This window comes from Brachycentrus maculatus, unplaced genomic scaffold (assembly GCF_059751285.1).
Source record: "Brachycentrus maculatus isolate JH-2025_06_01 unplaced genomic scaffold, ASM5975128v1 h1tg000211l, whole genome shotgun sequence".
Taxonomy (NCBI): Eukaryota; Metazoa; Arthropoda; class Insecta; order Trichoptera; family Brachycentridae; genus Brachycentrus; species Brachycentrus maculatus.
Genome location: NW_028280962.1, coordinates 907,495 through 927,923, shown reverse-complemented (window position 1 = coordinate 927,923; position 20,429 = coordinate 907,495). Strand labels below are relative to the sequence as shown.

The 20,429-nt window shown below is 32.0% G+C and overlaps 1 protein-coding gene across 2 annotated transcripts in view; it reads left to right on the top strand.

Moving 5' to 3' along the window:
• The first annotated feature begins 6,685 nt into the window (after positions 1-6,685).
• Positions 6,686-20,429, top strand: part of tup (LIM1_Isl and LIM2_Isl domain-containing protein tup) — an 81,421-nt gene continuing 67,677 nt past the window's right edge. For both annotated transcript variants that reach the window (XM_088263957.1, XM_088263956.1), the window contains exons 1-2: positions 6,686-6,944; positions 15,616-15,860. In XM_088263957.1, coding sequence (XP_088120083.1) covers positions 15,758-15,860 — 103 coding nt within the window. In that variant the 5' untranslated portion in view covers positions 6,686-6,944; positions 15,616-15,757. The remainder of the gene's footprint in view (positions 6,945-15,615; positions 15,861-20,429) is intronic.

The following is a 20,429-nucleotide window of genomic DNA, read 5'->3' as shown; positions in this document are numbered from 1 at the left end:
CATTGGTGGAAGAGCATTCCACGCCGTCGGTCCTGCAACAGCAAAGGCACGCTCGCCAAATTTAGTGCGTTGGTTGCGAGCTAGTAAAATCACTTTGACTATTGCAGATGTTGTAGCCGATCGAAGCGTGAGACGTCTATCAACCAATTCATCTGGAATACACAGCTCCTTAAGATACTCTGGAGCCATATTGTGTATTGATTTATACATGAGTAGGCAGAGTTTATACTCAACCCTTTCGGGAAAGCGTAACCAGTGGAGTTTGTGAAGTAGTGGGGTGATGTGACTGAATTTAGAAATTCCAAAAATTAGTCTCGCTGCTGCGTTTAACACTGATTGCAGTCGAGTCATTTTATTGTTTGGTAGACCCGTGTACCTATATACCGTTACAATAATCGACTCTAGATATTACAAACGCAATACCTATAAATATTGAAAGTGGACATATCGTAAAAATGCAGAAAAAAATACCATAACAGTAATTTAATCCCATAGAAAGTGCCTGTATAAGTGTTCACAATAATAAAATGTAATGATCCACTCCAGAAAAATCCTCTTTACATTCAAGGGAGCTTTTTCCCATATTGGAAAAATAATAATCAACCATTTCGATATGAATGCATATGTACCTGTACCTGAGGTAGGTATATATAGACAGATGAAAAAGCATATAGGTAAGACACATTAAAAGACAAAGAAATAAGTAAATTTTTTTTCATTAATTGATTCGGCAGTCACTTTGTGGTAAAATCTATATATTTTTAATTTAAATTTTAGTAAGTAAATTCAGCATTTTGAATAAACATTTTGAAACAAAAGAAATTCAAGAAATATAAAAAAGAATGAACTCAAAATTAACACATATTTTCTTCTCGTTATCCATTTGCTCCACATGTCCATACCACCTTAAAGAAATCTTCCTAATCTTTTCAATTATTCCTTGTTCAGCCATACACTCCTTTCTTATATTTCGTTAATAATTCTGATATACAATGATTTTCCACACATTCGTCTGGGGGAGCGCAATCCAACATATTTATAAATTTAATTATTTATTTTTTTACAAAAATGTTGATAAAATTAGCATATAACCACTCAGCGATATTTTTATGTCTACCGGTAGACATTTTTGTAAAAAAAAAATAAGTAAAAATGACTAACCACAAAGTGTATGCTTTAAATATTAACAATATTGAGAATAATATAGAAATAATATATATATATATATATATATATATATATATATATATATATATATATATATATATATATATATATATATATATATATATACCGACAAGACACACAAGGTGACTTGGTGGGTCTCTGCAAAAAATTGTTTTAAATAGGTTTAAAATTGTGATTTAAATAAATGTAATTTATGTTATAAATATATATATATATATATATATATATATATATATATATATATATATATATATATATATATATATATATATATATATATATATATATATATATATATATATATATATATATATATATATATATATATATATATATATATATATATATATTTATATATATATATATGTATATATATATTTCATTATAAATGTTTATGTAGAGATATTTTTGGTTGTAGTTATTTTTTATTACACATACACATAAGATGTAAAATCATTGATATGTGGCTAGGTAGGAGCCACGTTATCAAACCACACCATCGTTTCACAGACAAGCACCTTTCACTAAGTAGTGGGTACAGCAAAGATTTCCCTCATAAATTCGAGATAGTGAGATCTACTCTAAACAGGCCCCGATTGTTTCAACGGATTTAGCAAGTCACCGTCGAGATGAGGGATTACTTATCGCAATAATAACAAAACGATCTAAAAAATGTATTTTATTATTTCAAATGTAGTCCCCTAACCTTAAGAACTGAACAGCGTAAGGGCGCTTGTCCACTACCCGAAATTCCGTATAATTCCGTGTAATTTTACCGTCCGGCACGTCAGTTAGCGTTTTAAAACAACGATTGGATTGGATTGGCTTGTGATTTTGTCCATCTTACTTCGGATCGGAGCTCTTGTTCGGTACGTGGTGCGTAAATTCGATCACGCAAAACTGTCGTAGTCGTTTTTATATTTCAAAACCGGACTGCCGGACGGTTAAATTCCGGGTAGTGGACAATCGTCCTAAGGCTGTGTATTAGGTACAGAGTTTATGTATTGTTTAAGGGCCTACTCTTAGATATACAATTCAATACGCTACCAGTTGCTCAAGGAACCACACGTGTGTCCTAGCACATTTTTTAAATATGCATATAAGAATTCGTTTCTTTTTTAAGATATACTTACAAATTTTGAAAAAATCGTATCATCATCTTTTTTAACTCCTTACCTTAAAGACATATATTTATTTCGAATAAGAACTTTTTTGTTTCGATGTAAAAACGTTGTTTTAAGAAACAACAAAAAAAAATAAGTGAACACTTTAATGATGATCGCACCCTAGCATTCTTTCAATATTTCACCATTCGAACATCTATCAAGCATCGTATTGCCCCACATTTGTTTAAGGGATCACAATTCGCCTGCATTCAATATACTTTTATCCTTCTTTTAACTCTGTGCCTTGCTTCTACACATTACAACTTAATTTTCACTATACCAACCCAACCATCAAGCAGAAAAAGCTGATGTACTTCGGACACAAGTATCGCCTTCTCCACCTAATCATACAAGGAAAGATTGAGGGGCGATTCTTCGCGGACAAGGACACCGAAGGACATCATGGCTGAAAAACCTACGTCAATGGTTTTGCAGAAGCACCAAATCTCTGTTCCGAGCTGCAGCATCTAAAGTGAAGATAGCCATGATGATCGCCGATCTTCGTTAGACGTGGCACAGAAAGATGAAGAAACCAACCCTCTTGACTAATTGAATTCATTGCTTAAAACACCGTTTTTGAATATAAGAAATAAGTTTTTCTTCGAAATAATTACATGGTTTTGAAATATAAAGAGGTTTTGAAAGGCTTACCTAACTTCTAAGAGTTAAAAAATATAAGATAATAGTTCAATATATTTAACCAAAAAAAAGAAAAAAATCTAATTGAATGACTAAGTAGTACCTACCAGCTTACCTTACTACCTAACTCTACTACCTACCCTAGTAAGTAGTACCAGCTTACCTTAATACCAACCTCTACTGCTTACCCTAGTAAGTAGGTAGTACCAGCTTACCTTACTACCTACCTCTACTGCCTACCCAAATTAATTCTCTGTGAACAACACTGCCTACATAAGTACATAACACCTCAAATTGTGATTTTTGTGCCTGAATTTTTTTTTATGATTTAGGGGTTTGTTTGCTTTCAGTTCGCGTCTATCTCACGCGTCGAATCGAGGATCAGAAAATAATTTTCCATCAAGATTGCCTCGAAGATTAAAGGTGTGTCTGTGCCGACATCCCCCCCCCCCCCGACGCCAATCTCCTAAGCGACCGGAGCACTTAACAAGGCCCATTCGGCGTATCTTAAAATACGATAGTATTATCAAACCGCGATATGTTAACAAACTGTTTTGCGATTCCTAAAATATCTCGCCGTTTATTATATTCTCATATTTCTTATATCTCCAGACTTTTTACTACTTTCCAGGTGAGTGGTACTTTTAACTTTATTTATACCTGTGTTATTCTTTATATATGCAAATACTAGTACCTACTACTACGACTACCACCACACCGTTTCTCCGCAGGGGTAGGCAGAATGGATAGATCGCCACAATCTTCTGTCCAGACATGCACTTCTAGCTTCACGATCTTCCATACATGCCCTCCAATTACGTAGATTTTTGACCCCACCAGATTTTAGGTTCTGATTGATCTAATCGTGTCTTTTGTGGGCATCCTCGTTCAGTTATCCCATTCACATTTCACAAATATATATATATATATATATATATATATATATATATATATATATATATATATATATATATATATATATATATATATATATATATATATATATATATATATTTATATGTATATATATGCCAAATACTTGAAAGTGGTCAGGTTAGGAGTCGTAACAATCGGCGGGTATGTATGAGGAGATGCATGAACGTGGAAGAGGCGAAGAATGTTTGCTAGTCTATTCTCTCTGCCTACCCCTGCGGGGAAGCGGCGTGATGGTTGGTTAATTTAGATTAATTTTAAAATACCTAGATTGTCTTCTTCATCCATGTTGAGATATGAAATTGAACATTATTTTTTTAATTTGAACATTACTCAAATTTCAGAAGTTGTAATTATCGTCACATATTTGTCTCACAATGTGGTTATCAATTGTATTGGAGGTCTTAATACAAAATACTGTACAAATTTCGAAATATGTACCTACATATTATTCTCGTAGTTAACTTACCTATGTAGTCAACTAGCTCGTATCAACTAATGGGCGCATGCCTACTACCTACGCTTGCCATCTGGGTTCAATATCTAAACGCTGAACGCGTGTTAGAGTGTTATCACAAAAAAACGCGGAGGTAGATAGGAAATAGGAACATACAACGTCTGTAAAACAAAAATACATCTTGGCTGTCCAAACTCAAAACACAGTAACGGACATTTTTTGTAGTAGGTTTTTTTTGCATTTCTGGACTAAGTACATTCAACTTAGTCCAAAAATGCAAAAAAAACGTACGACAAAAAAATTTCTCTTACTGTGTTTTAAGTTTGGACAGCCGATCTGGGATGACATATGTAGGTAGGTACTATATATATATATATATAAGAGACTTGTTTGAACTCAATATACACTATATATATATATATATATATATATATATATATATATATATATATATATATATATATATATATATATATATATATATATATATATATATATATATATATATATATTTATATATATATATATATATATATATATATATATATATATATATATATATATGTATATATATATATATATATATATATATATATATATATATATATATATATATATATATATATAAATATATATATATATATATATATATATATATATATATATATATATATATATATATATATATATATATATATATATATATATATATATATATATATATATATATATATATATATATATATATATATATGTATATTTAACATATTATTAGATTAAACCAGTCTGAGGATGTCGGTAACGACGAAACCCGGTCGCTGGTCAAATAAAAATAAAGTGGAAAAGCTAAAAATATTGGTTTTAATCTAATAATATATTAAAAATGCAATTCCATCACGATGTATAATATACATATTTACATATATATATATATATATATATATATATATATATATATATATATATATATATATATATATATATATATATATATATATATATATATATATATATATATATATATATATATATATATATATATATATATATATATATATATATATATATATACATATATATATATATATATATATATATATATATATATATATATATATATATATATATATATATATATATATATATATATATATATATATATATATATATATATATATATATATATATATATATATATATATATATATATATATATATATATATATATATATATATATATATATATATATATATATATATATATATATATATATATATATATATATATATATATATATATATACAGTATACACAGTTTTTTTTAATCCAAACTATTTTTTTGTTGTTTTTGTTTTTGTTGTTGAAGCCTTAAGAGGATATTGGCAAAGCTAGAACTCATTCACCGCCCAACCGCCGAAGAGGTGACACCTATTTCCAGGCCCGATTTTCTTAAATATTGTATTTTGGAATTTTTAGAATATATCGTAGTCATACAGGAGAAAGTGACCAAGTGCATTTATATGCAAAAACGTGATCATTGACTATTTGATATCTTACAAGCTTAATATTGCCCTGAAAAAATCCCAAAGCGATTTTAAACTTGGAAGTATAATACATTGACTTGTTAAAAATGACTAACTGCATTGATGTTTATTTTCTTGCCAAGCAAAAGTGACTAAATGGCCCTCCTGAACATATTACGTTCTGTTAGTTGGTCACTTTCTCCTGTACGACTCCGATATACAAAGAAAAATATATTTTTTCATTTATTTTTCAACTCCTTACCTTTCAATAACTCTTTTCTTTTAAAAACTATATAATTATTTAGATGATAAACTATTTTTTTCAATGCAAGAACGCTGTTTTTGGATTTTAATGTTACCTGGATTTAAAGAAAAATAATTTGATACTTAACTAATAGTTTTCTTTAAAAGCGAATGAAATTTCGCAACACAGTTTAAATTCTAGATTCTATGTCAATAAACGCAACAAAAATCAAGGTAGGTAAAAGTTAAATGTCCTATAAACCCTGGAAACGTTCGACAAATTCTCAGACTCGGTATCGATCACGCATGCCCTTTCGGAACCGCAATAAAACCACCGCGGACGCCCTTAATTCGTAATCTTTATACCCCGCCTGGTCGTGTGCGCAGGTCTTCTGGCGGCCATTTTGTTCCAAACAGCTGACAACGTTCCAGAACGGGGCGGGGCCTATTTCGAACCGGCCAATCGCAGAGCCCGCCCGAGGCGGGGCCCCCGCACGCAATTGGTCGCCGGCCCAAATTCAAACAAATTATTTTTCAGTGCGCCTCGAACCGTCGGGTCGGAGGTTTCTACGCGGGAGCTGGTCGCTTTTTTCCCCGATATTTGACGTTTTGCTACTTTTTTTTTAAATAAACATAAATTGTTTTTGTTTTTTGCGCGATGTTGTTGTATCGAATCGAGTGTATTTCGTAACTGCACAGTTTTCAAAGGTTTTATGTGATTTTTTATACGCAATAATAATAAATAAAGTGTTTTTTAAATCCTTGTTTTATAGTGAAAACAATTTCCATACTTAGGTTGGTTTATATAAAACATCTATATATTTTTGTTTATTGTTTCAACATAATTCCTACCTACCTGATATATTTATTAAAAAATATATATATTTTGGTTCTCAGTGCTGTATTCCAAAACAAAATTAGAGTCGTTTGAAATATAACATACTATAATATTTACATAATAAAGAAATTGTCAACGTTAAATTAAAAAAATGTTGTTTATGCGAACAGTATTACACTCACACACACACACACACATACTTCTTTGGACGCTCTCATGTGAATAAAATAACTGGTCAATTTATGAGTTTAAAAAATTTGAAATTCATATTTTCAGGCATGTAAAATAATTGTAAAATAATTAAGGAATAATCTTACATACAAGGGTCTCTGCTAAATAAAAAGTTTATTCAACCTATGTAGGTAATTACTATTGTTTTATGACAGCGATAACACTGCAGGCATTCATTGTAGCATCCTATGCATCAGTTTGTTCTGACAAAAGAAAACGGGGAGACGTCTGCTTATTCTAAATTTTATAATATATTTTGACATCTCAACATAGATGAAGAAGATTATGTAAGTCTACAGGGCCTATGACCTGCCATAGGCTGATTATGTGATCACTTTATACACGTGCTACATCCACCATTCTACCCATGATAACAACCATACTACTCAAACTTTTGGAACTCATATATAAATCATAAATCTCATGTCGCTTCATGTTTGAGTTCGCGGCAGCATCTATGGTAGATTTGAGAAAGTTGTTTTGTTAAAGCAGAAACCCTTTTTTGTAAATGTTTGCAAAATCTTTTACAGGATAATTTTACATACTGGCAGACGCCTGGAAACATGATATTCAATTTTATGAACCTCATAAAACACATTGGGGAGTAAAACCAGATTTTTGAACAAGTGTTTAGACACACTCAAAATGTTATGAATAACGATACATGTTACATATCAAGTTAAGAAACAGATAATACCAAATATATTCTTCTTCATCTATGTTTAGGCTTGTTGTTTAAGTTTTTACGTTTTTAATACATCGGTCAACTAGTCAGTGATGTTAGTTTCCCTTTCGTAGAGTGTGTGGTTAGACGATTGACTTCCATACTTATGTTGTCAATGTCATGGATTCAATTCCCAGGTTCGTCAATGTGAAATTGAGAATATTTTTTCTCAGAATATACTAAATTCAATTCAATTTATTTATTTATAATTTGCATACACATTACGGACTAAAATTTAAAGCGAATACATTTAACAAACATCGAAAATAGGTAAGAATACTATTGCTAAAGATGTAGAAGCATACCGCTTCGAAAAACCCCTCCAGACACATGAAACATAACATAACATTAACATAATTTGTATAGGTAAATTGATATAATTCACAATTAAAAAAAAAAAATTAAAACATATTATTTTTTTGACATCTCATCAAAGATGAAGAAGAATATGGAAGTCTGGGCACGGGGCTGACGACCGTGTAACATTCACCAATTCTACCCATTATTGACAACCACGCTACTCAAATTCTTGGAAGTTCTATATATATGGACCAATTTAGAAACCTTGTTCTTGAATCACTAGAACTTCACTAGATACATCTATTGGTGAGATGTAAAGAAGCTTTTTACTAAGCAGAAACTCTTATATTAGTATGTGAAGTCCAAATCATGGATTTTAATCACACACATGAGAAACGCCAGGCCAGATTTGACCAGATAATTTATTTAAATAAATTATCTGGTCCAATTTTTATAAATATAAAACAATTTTTGCAGAGACCCACCAAGCCACCTTGTGTGTCTTGTCAGTGGAGTCTTTTTTTAATACATTTTTTATTGTTTTTAATGATTTTAACCTTATATACATACAACAAAGAGAGAAAAGATCAATATCCAGCGTTATATTGTTCAGCATAGCGGTAGCTATGTTGTTCTAACCTGTGAAATATGGTAGTTCCAACTTACCATCATTTTCCCTTCATTCTTCATCTTGGTAATGTAATCCCATGATACCTTACACCATAATGATAGACTGACAAAATACTAGCACCACAAAAACGCTTATCCTCAATGGTGCATAGGGCACTGCATCAAATTAGTGTAATGCCAATTAAGAAAGATGTGTTGAAATGGTTTGGGCATGTGAATCGAATGAGTGAAGAAATGATAGTTGAACAAATATATCAGACGAATGTGGTTGGTAGTAGAAGAAGAGAAAGGCCAAAGGAAAACTTGGCTCGATCAAGTATTTCAAATGTTTGAATGTGGTCTGGTCAGGAGTCGGAATAATATGAGAAAATGTATGAATGTGGAAGGGGCGAAGATTGTGTGCAACGACAGATTGGTGTGTTGTAATTCTCTCTGCCTACCCCTGTGGGGAAGCAGCGTGATGATAACTTAGTTATTTAATTAGTTGATTTGGTCGTTTATTATATTACGCTTCGGGAAGAAGTCCAGGGTAATATTTTCAAAACGTTGGCGTGAATAAACACTTATTTATTTATTTTGACCATCATGGGAATCGACCCAAGGCCTCCAATACGGTAGGCAAATGTGCTTACCAACACACTATGAAGACGGCTGATAAAATAATCAGAATATATATATATATATATATATATATATATATATATATATATATATATATATATATATATATATATATATATATAATGTTAACGGGAATGTTAGCGGGAAAAGAAGCAGAGGAAGACCGAGAAAAACATGGCACGATCAGGTATGCCAAATACTTGAAAGTGGTCAGGTTAGGAGTCGTAACAATCGGCGGGTATGTATGGGGAGATGCATGAACGTGGAAGAGGCGAAGAATGTTTGCAAGGACAGAGTGGTGTGGCGCTCTATTCTCTCTGCCTACCCCTGCGGGGAAGCGGCGTGATGGTTAGTTAGTTAGTTAGTTAGTTATATATATATATATATATATATATATATATATATATATATATATATATATATATATATATATATATATATATATATATATATATATATATATGTATATAAAATGTAATGACGCACTCAAGTCTCTTCTACATGATACAACCAAAGTATTGGATTTGGCGTGTGTGCCTTTGACGTTGCTGGTCGATGGCATGAATGCTCTTTCTACAGCAGCTATCACCTGTACGAATGAGATGAGTTTTACGAGAAAAATAAAAAGTGAATTAAAATGTAAAAGTCATTTAAAAATTAAATACCACAATTAAGTGTAAAAGAGCTATTCATAATTGGACAACCTAATATTTACCCGCTACAGGACAGAAAGTGTTGTTTTTGCATTTTGAAGAAAAGGTATTGTTAAATTATCTTTTTAAATATACTCAATATTTTTCAAATGGAGAAAAAAATCAGGTTTTACCTAAAAAGATCTGTTGCACAGTATAAAGTTCAATAAGTGGCTTGGTATTTATTTTTAATACATTTTATTATATTTTAAACTATAAAAACGATCTCCTGAAAAATCAAGTTTTTTTTATAAGTATATGACGTTGTTGAAAGGAGTGAGCGATATAGATATAGCGTTTAATTTGAAGAACTCCATTTTAATTTGTACATAAAATATTAAAATCAAACCAAGATTTTCTGAGTCTACTAAATTTAGGTATGATAAGTGTTACTAAATCGTATTTTTTTGTTTAAAAAAAAAACATAAAATCAAAATTGTGATAATTTTTTAGCCTTGTTATGGTATTTTTAATCGATTGTCGGATTTTTACATTTAATATGTAAAAATGAAAATGGTATTTTCAGGCGTTTCTCATGTGTGTGATTATAATCCAGGATTCGGATCTCACATACTAATATAAGAGTTTCTGCTTAATAAAAAGCTTCTTTACATCTCACCAATAGATGTCTCTAGTGAAGTTCTAGTGATTCATGAACAAGGTTTCTAAATTGGTTCATATATATAGAACTTCCAAGAATTTGAGTAGTGTGGTTGTCAATAATGGGTAGAATTGGTGAATGTTACACGTGTGTAAAGTGATCACTTAAACCAGCCTATGACGGTCGTAAGCCCCGTAAATGCCCAGACTTCCATATTCTTCTTCATCTTTGATGAGATGTCAAAAAATAATAATATGTAAAGTTTACAGGTATTTTTTACCTACCAATACAATGATTGATTGTGTGTATTATACATATGACTCACATTGTGTTATATTGTGTCTAACAATACAATTAAATAAAATTCATACCGAATAAAATTATTTCACCGCCCTACACATATGAACGTACGTGATACGCGCGATTTTTCTTCACCATTCCGCGCTAACCCGTATGACCTACGCGCACGAGAAAAGATATCTGTTCCAAAAAAATTTAATGTGTACCGGATACACTGACAAATTTTTATTATATTTTTTTTAAGGTATGAAACCTGACAATATTTTGTGATATCAAACGTTGTGATTTTTTGCTTGTTTATAAGAAAAAAACCTGAAAATAACCCGAAGGTAGGGTGGTTAGAAAAAAACGACATATTTCTAGCAATTTAGGTTTATGAACAAAATAATATTTTTGTTCTTGTAAGAATCTTGTTGGACTTATTTTAAATGATTGTCTAACTAACTAACTAACTAACCATCATAACGCCGCTTCCCCACAGGGGCAGACAGAGAGAATCGAACGCCACACCACTCTGTCTTTGCAAACATTCTTTGCCTCTTCTACATTCATGCATCTCCTCATACATACCCGACGATTATTACGACTCCTGACCTGGCCGCTTTCAAGTATTTGACATACCTGATTGTGCCAAGTTTTCCTCGGTCGTCCTCTGCTTCTTTTTCCAACTACATTCGTCCCATAAATTTGTTTAACCGTTCTTTCTTCACTCATTCGTTCTACATGTCCAAACCATCTCAACACACCTTTCTTAATTTTATCGATAATGCTTATCTCAGCCTTACATTCTTTCCTTATTTCATCATTCGAACATCTATCAAACATCGTTTTGCCACACATTCGTCTGAGGGATCGCATTTCGACTGCATTCAGTCTGCTTTCATCCTTCTTTTGCAAACTCCATGCTTCGCTTCCATACATAAAGGTTGGAACCAGAACTCCATTGTGCACTGCCAGTTTAGATTCCGCTGATAGATTTTTATTTGCTAAAACTGATTTTAGTGCACCATTCACTCTGTTCCCAGCATTCACTCTCCTTTCTATATCTTTATCAATCTTTACATCCCAAGAAAACATACTACCCAAATATATGAAATCATCTACCTGTTCCTGATTCCTGTTTCCTGATTCCTGTTCCTATTCTGAATAAATATCTCAATTTTTTATTTCAATATTATCGTTGTCTAAACTTGATAGGAAACATCCATCATTTTTTTAAAGAAAGATGGAAGTCTGAGCATCCCAGTGCTTACGACCTGGCATTTGGCTGGTTTATATAGTCACTTTATACACATGTGTAACGTTCACCATTTTGCCGTTTATTGAGCATCCGTATTGCATCATTTTTTGAAAGGTGTTTGTATATATGCAATATTGTTAGATTCCTTTCTTATGTTAGGCGTAATTTAATAGATTTAGAATTGTGGCGTGGGTGACTGTGGTGCCTTCAGTTAAGATGTAGTATTGATATATCATCCGTAGGGTAAATAATCCAATGGCTGATATAAATATAATAAATAATAATACATTGTAATTATTTTAATACATTTATTTAGATACATTTATATAATTTTTAATTTGTAGTCAACTACTCATTCGTGGCCAAACATTTTGTCTACTAGCCCAAAGATTCATTTAAAAAGCATAGCAAACGTAATATTTTCATAAATATTTATTTTTTCACTAACTCCGTTTATACGAAATATCAAAATACTACAGTCGTTTTTAACAAAATTTTAGATAACAGTGAATTTAATTTCGATAACATCGAAACGCAGTATTTTCATAAATATTTCCACAAACTCCATTTAAACATATTATAAACATAGTGTATAAATTACGAAATTTTACAGTGATTTAATACTTGCTTTTAAATTAATTTAATAATTTAAAAATCCTTGATTTTGACGACTCGTTATTTATTCATGTAATACATACTTATATATTTTTTTCACTTTTGTTTCACTTTTCACCGTTCCATGCACATGCATTAATTTGTATAGATATATTTAAAATACATATTTTTTTTAAATCTCATATAAACATCCGGCTCCGTAGTGTAATGGTCAGCACGCTCGGCTACCGTTCTGGAGGTCCCGGGTTCGATTCCCAAGGGGGGTAAAATAAATATAAGTGATTTTTTCACTGTCATATTTACTCAATATTACCCTGGACTGGTACCTGAAGTGGAGGGCTGATCACCTTTCCTTCATAAGTAAACGATCAAGATAACACTGCGTTTATATGACGCAGTGCCCTATGCACCATTGGAGTGCGGATAAGGGTTTTATTATTAAAAATCCTTGATTTTGACGTCGACTGGTTATTTATTCATGTAATATTTTTTTTTTCACTTTTGTTTCACTTTTCACCGTTCTATGCACATGCATTAATTTTTATAGATATATTTAAAATATATGTTTTTAAAATCTCATATAAACATATAACCTGCACGTATGTAGGTATACATTATAATACAACATACACTATGGTATAAGTATGGAGCTAAATATATTAATTTTTAAATTAAGTTTCGCATACGGTGTTTGAAAGTGGTACGGAATGCATTGAAACGCGTGTCATAATAGATTTTAAGAAATAAAGGTATTAACCAAGTAAAAATTTAATTAAATACGTATAGATATTACCATATTATTTTTTGACATCTCATCAAAGATGAAGAAGAATGTGGAAGTCTAGGCATTTACGGGGCTTACGACCGTCATAGGCTGGTTTAAGTGATCACTTTACACACGTGTAACATTCACCAATTCTACCCATTATTGACAACCACACTACTCAAATTCTTGGAAGTTCTATATATATGAACCAATTTAGAAACCTTGTTCATGAATCACTAAAACTTCACTAGAGACATCTATTGGTGAGATGTAAACAAGTATTTGGACACACTCAAAATGTTGTAGATATTACCACATAGCGACTGCCGAATCAATTAATGAAATAATCATTTTAAGCCAGAAAAATATATGGAAAAAATAATAAAGTGTATAATAATATAATAATATAATAAAACCCTTATCCGCACCCCAATGGTGCATAGGGCACTGTGTCATATAAACGCAGTGTTATCTTGATCGTTTACACATGAAGGAAAGGTGATCAGCCCTCCGCTTCAGGTACCAGTCCATGGTAATATTGAATAAATATTACAGTGAAAAAATCACTTATATTTATTTCACCCCCCTTGGGAATCGAACCCGAGACCTCCAGAACGGTAGCCGAGCGTGCAGACCATTACACTACGGAGGCGGACAAATATAAAATATAAAATGAAAATAAATGTTAATACGAAATTGAATTCTAGCTACGGCTTATGCAACACTGTTTTTCATAGTCCTACTTAGGCTTCAACATTATACATAGATGTGAAATGCATCGAAACACGTGTCACGATAAACTGATTATTTTAAGAAATAATAGGTAGTCTTTAATAAGTAAAACTTAAATAAAAAATGGATAGATTTTAGAGATTAGCAAGGAAAGTGATTTATTGATGAATGTTAGCAAATCCAAAATCATGGTTTTTGAAAGAGATGAATGTAGATCTGAGTGTGAAATATTGGTAAATGGGGAGATTTTGGAACAGGTAGATGATTTCATATATTTGGGTAGTATGTTTTCTAGGGATGGAAAGATTGATAAAGACATAGATAGGAGAGTGAATGCTGGGAACAGAGTGAATGGTGCACTAAAATCAGTTTTAGCAAATAAAAATCTATCAGCGGAAGCTAAACTGGCAGTACACAATGGAGTTCTGGTTCCAACCCTTATGTTTGGAAGCGAAGCATGGAGTTGGCAAAAGAAGGATGAAAGCAGACTGAATGCAGTCGAAATGCGATCGCTCAGACGAATGTGTGGCAAAACGATATTTGATAGATGTTCGAATGATGAAATAAGGAAAGAATGTAAGGCTGAGATAAGCATTATCGATAAAATTAAGAAAGGTGTGTTGAGATGGTTTGGACATGTGGAGCGTATGAGTGAAGAAAGAACGGTTAAACAAATTTATGAGGCGAATGTAGTTGGAAAAAGAAGCAGAGGACGACCGAGGAAAACTTGACACAATCAGGTATGTCAAATACTTGAAAGCGGCCGGGTCAGGAGTCGTAATAATCGTCGGGTATGTATGAGGAGATGCATGAATGTAGAAGAGGCAAAGAATGTTTGCAAAGACCGAGTGGTTTGGCGTTCGATTCTCTCTTCCTACCCCTGCGGGGAAGCGGCGTGATGGTTAGTTAGTTAGTTAGATTTTTACTACAAAGTGACTGCCGGAACGATAAATAAAATTATTTAGTCTTACTCTAGATGCCTTTCTAGGAAGATCCATGACAATTCCCTGGTTACGGTCATTTTAAAATGAATGTGTCTTAAATTTGTGTACCAAAATAAACCAAATATGATGTCGTTATCCATACGAGTTTATATTTGATCTTACAAACCTAAAAATCAGAAAGAAATGATACTCAAACAAACTTGTCCATCAAAGCGAAATTTTTCATTTCCAGGCTTTCCGTAACTACTAATAGTCGTCTGCGGCCCAGGAACGCCATTCAAAAGTCCAGAAAAAGTTAGAGACGTCCTGCCGAAGGTCGCTGCAGGGGTAGGCAGTGAGTTTAGAGACGCCACGTGGACGGGAGAGGAACGTGAATGGTGATGGCCAGCGTAGCTAGCGCGGACCACCGCGCGGCTCTTGTCCAGCCCACACTCTTGGTCAACACGAGGCACCATATGGAGTGCGACATCCTACCGAGTGAGTACCTATCCATATTCATTTATTCTTAGCTCCGTGAGGACTTATCGTCTTTGTGGACTGTTGAATCAGCTCTCCTCGTTCTCAGGTTGTAGGTCCTTCTGTCATGGGTAACGTCACATAGGCTAGGAGCTTAGCCTTACGCTTAATGTCGTACAGAGTCTTTATTCTTATTATTCTTTCTAGGTCCATCAGAACTTATCGTCTTTGTGTACTGTTGGAGTCAGCTCTCCTCGTTCTCAGGTTGTAGGTCCTTCTGTCATGGGTAGCGTCACCTAGGCTAGGAGCTTTATAACATATCAACCTAATTTCTAATGTTTTACATGGAATCTTTCTTCTTTTTCTTCTTTTTTCTTCTTGTACTCTTTCTCCACGTTCTCAGGTTGTAGATCCTTCTGTCATAGGCAACGTCACCTAGGCTAAAAACTAACTAACTAACCATCACGCCGCTTCCCCGCAGGGGTAGGCAGAGAGAATAGAACGCCACACCACTCTGTCTTTGGAAACATTCTTCGCCTCTCCACGTTCATGCATCTCCTCATACATACCCACCGATTGTTACGACTCCTAACCTGACCACTTTCAAGTATTTGGCATACATGATCGTGCCATGTTTTTCTCTGTCTTCCTCTGCTTCTTTTTTTTTCTTTTCTTTTCTTTTTTTTTTGAGATATATATTAACCTTATGACTAATGTTTTACACAGGGTCTTTGTTCTCCTTTTTTTTCCTGGCTCCATTCCAACTAATCGTCTTTGTAGACTGTTGAATCAGCTCTCCTCGTCCTCAGGTTTTAGGTCCTTCTATCATGGACTACGTCACCCAGACCATGCCATCGAATCATGTTAATTTTCTGTAGCATCCATGAATTGTTTTGTCTTCCTCTAGATGTCTTTTGAGGAAGATCCATGGTCAACTTCACCTAGGCTAGGAGCTATATACAGTATTAACCTTATGACTAATGTTTACAGAGTTTTTGTTCTTCTTCTTCTTCCTGGCTCCATTACAACTTATCGTCTTTGTATACTGTTGGGGTCAGCTGAACAGTTTTATCTTATAAAACCTGTGATGTCATAAATGCTAAATAACTGCTCAATGGAGAAATCAAGAATTGTAAAACATATTTGGACACACTCAAAATATTGAAAACAATACTTTAAAAAATCACCTTCAAGTGCAAAATAAATCAAATTTCAAAAAAAAAATATAAATATTTATGTGCGCCATCTCGCCTCTACGACCATCTCTTCTAGATTTACCCTACATAAGTTTTTTTACTGCACTTTTTTCGGATGTTCGTGAATCGTGATTCAATTTTCTCAATGTATCCAAAATGCCAATTATTCAATCAAAAAGAATTAGTTTATTTTAAATATTGTACATATACTTACCTTCTTTGAAGGGTATTGGAGGAAACGTTACGAAATGTTTTGTAGGAAGGCCATTTAAATTTACCTGTCACTTACGTATACGAGTATGTAGAACTTCCAAGTTTTGTACACGTGTGGACATAAGTTTCTGACCACAATTTGCCATATAGAAATAAAATATAAGATGTAGGTACTAAGAAGAGATATATTTGATGATTTTATATGTGTATGTAAAACATAACTTTTTCTCGAATGATTGCTTTTTTTAATTTTCAAATTCAATAACACGAAACAATGTTTGTGCTTACAATATTTTACATATTTGTATAATTCGTTGAAATGATAAAATATGGTATTGTAATAAATTTTTAAATGAAATTTGACCATGTATATATTTTTTAATAAAAAGCTTGATATGAAGTGAGTTACGGGACCTTTTTTATGAAAAAAAAACTTTATAAATATTTACAGTATCGAACACGTTAATTGAAACAAATATTTTTTTCGTATTTTCAACACCCTCTAAAAAACATGTATTGGGGGTGTTCCTCGTACTATGGACCAGGTTTTTCAGAAACTGGGATGATGAATAGCGAGAAGTATTACCCAATTCTACTGGAAAAGATAGGTACTATCAGAGATACAAAAACTAAGGTCAAATGGTAGGAAATGGGATATTTCAGCAGGATTTAACCCCCTGCCACAAATCCAAAAAAAATATGAAAATTTTCACACAAAAACAATAAACTGTCTAAGACTGGTCAAGAATTTTGCCAGACATAAACCTAATTGAAAATCTATCGGCAATCTGTAAAAATCGGCTATCCAAAATTGATTGATTGCACTACGGTGGAAAAACTCATTTTGTCCATAATTTAGGTATGGTTTCGAGACGAAAAATAATATATAACAGATCCCAAGAAAAGTAAAATCTTTGATTGAGCCCAAATGAGATCATATTAAATATTAATTTGTGATACAACTTATAAACAAAAGATATATATATATATATATATATATATATATATATATATATATATATATATATATATATATATATATATATATATATATATATATATATATATATATATATATATATATATATATATATATATATATATATATATATATATATATATATATATATATATATATATATATATATATATATATATATATATATATATATATATATATTTATGTATACATAAATATATATATATATTGTCCGTCTCTGTGGTGTAATGGTCAGCGTGTTTAGCTACCGTGCTGGAGATCGAACCCGGGCGATTCCCAGAGGGGTGAAAATAAAAAAAAATGAAAATAAGTAATGATCTAGATAACACTGCGTCAATTCGATCCAGTGCCCTATGCACCATTGGGTGCGGATAAGGGTTATAAGTATATATAATAATATACAAAAAAAATGTCCCTTACTGTGTTTTAAGTTTGGACAGCCGTATTATAAAAATGATTTTATTAATTAATTTGTAGTTACCATTAAACTTGGCTCCCAGCCCTATAGAGGTTAATTCACGCTACAATTCGAGTATATCTCGATTTTAATTTAATTTAAACAGAATGCGATGCAAGAAACGGCTCGCCGTTTATTTTTCGCGGTGTTATCTTCATTTTAACGGATGTCTGATTTAATCTTAACTGTTACCGATTTCCTTTACCAATTTGTTACGTGACGCAAGATACCCGGCCAGGGCTGAGCTAACGAGTGCGAGAGGGACAGTGGATGATTACGCAAACGTTTATTCATACATATATGTTTATATATTGCTGAAAACCATAATGCCTGCCTTCGTTTGATACTCATCAGGTATTTTTAAACGAGACAAAAATGTATTTTAGAATTCTTATTATGGGGTTTAACCCTAATTTATAATTCAGCTCGACGGCCACTGGTCATGAAGTCAGGTGAATTAAAAAAAATCATATTTATTTATAAATTAAATATTGATATATCGCTCACTCCTTTCAAGAACGTCATAAATCAAAAATCGTCAATTTTCAGTTGTGCATGTTTTCGGAATGCCCAGAAAATGTACTAAATCCCAGCAAAAGAGGCATATTTTTAACTTAATATTTACCCGCTACAGGACAGAAAATTTTGAAGAAAAGGTATTGTTAAATTATCTTTTTTAATGTATTAGATAAATATTTTTCGAATGGAGAAAAAACCTCCAGGTTTTACCTAAAAAGATGTGTTGCACAGTTAAAAGATAAATAAGTGGCTCGATATTTATTTTTAATACATTGTGTTATATTTTTAAACTTCAAAAACATTCTCCTAAAAAATCAAGTTTTTTTTATTTATGACGTTCTTGAAAGGAGTGAGCGATATGCATTAATTTTTAAATCAAACACAGATTTTTTGAGTCTACTAAGTTGTATTTTATTAACAAAAACACATAAAAAAATAATATTGTGACAATTGTTTCGCCTTTTCTAGTTTTGGCATTTTCAAACCATTGCACCCCCTATTAGCTACTGTTGTCTCCCATAAATTATTACTGCACGTGTAAGAATTGTATAGCTACATAAGGACCGTCAGTCCATTTGATCTTCACATTCGTTTGAAATTGCCATAACTAGGCGAAACAATTGTCACAATATTAATTTTTTATGTGTTTTTGTTAATAAAATACAACTTAGTAGACTCAAAAAATCTGTGTTTGATTTAAAAATTAATACATAAATTAAAATGGAGTTCTACAAATTAAACGCCAAATCAATAAATAAAATATTGATACTTACACTGAAAATGTTATGGAGGGCTTATCACCTTTCCTACATGTGTTAACGATCAAGATAACACTGCGTTTTTATGATGCAGTGCCCTATGTACCATCGGGTGCTGATGAGGGTTTAGAAGAAGAAAAATGTTATAAACAAAGTTATAAACAAAGATATATCATTATCTCATGACATAATAGGTATGAGTTCAGAACAGCCATCTATGTTGGATTGAGAATGCTTTTATTTAGCAGAGACCCTTTTATTTGGATTTTTCGTAATCCGTGTCAATTCGTACCTTTTTACGACGCAAAACTCGATACAAAGTAAAAATTCTTACTAGGAGTTCAGAAAGATCAGGGAGTAATAAATTCACGCGGAACGGACGTAAAGGCGACAAACAGACGAAATAAAAAAGGAAGAGAAAAAAAAACAAGGTGAAAAAAGGCGAGA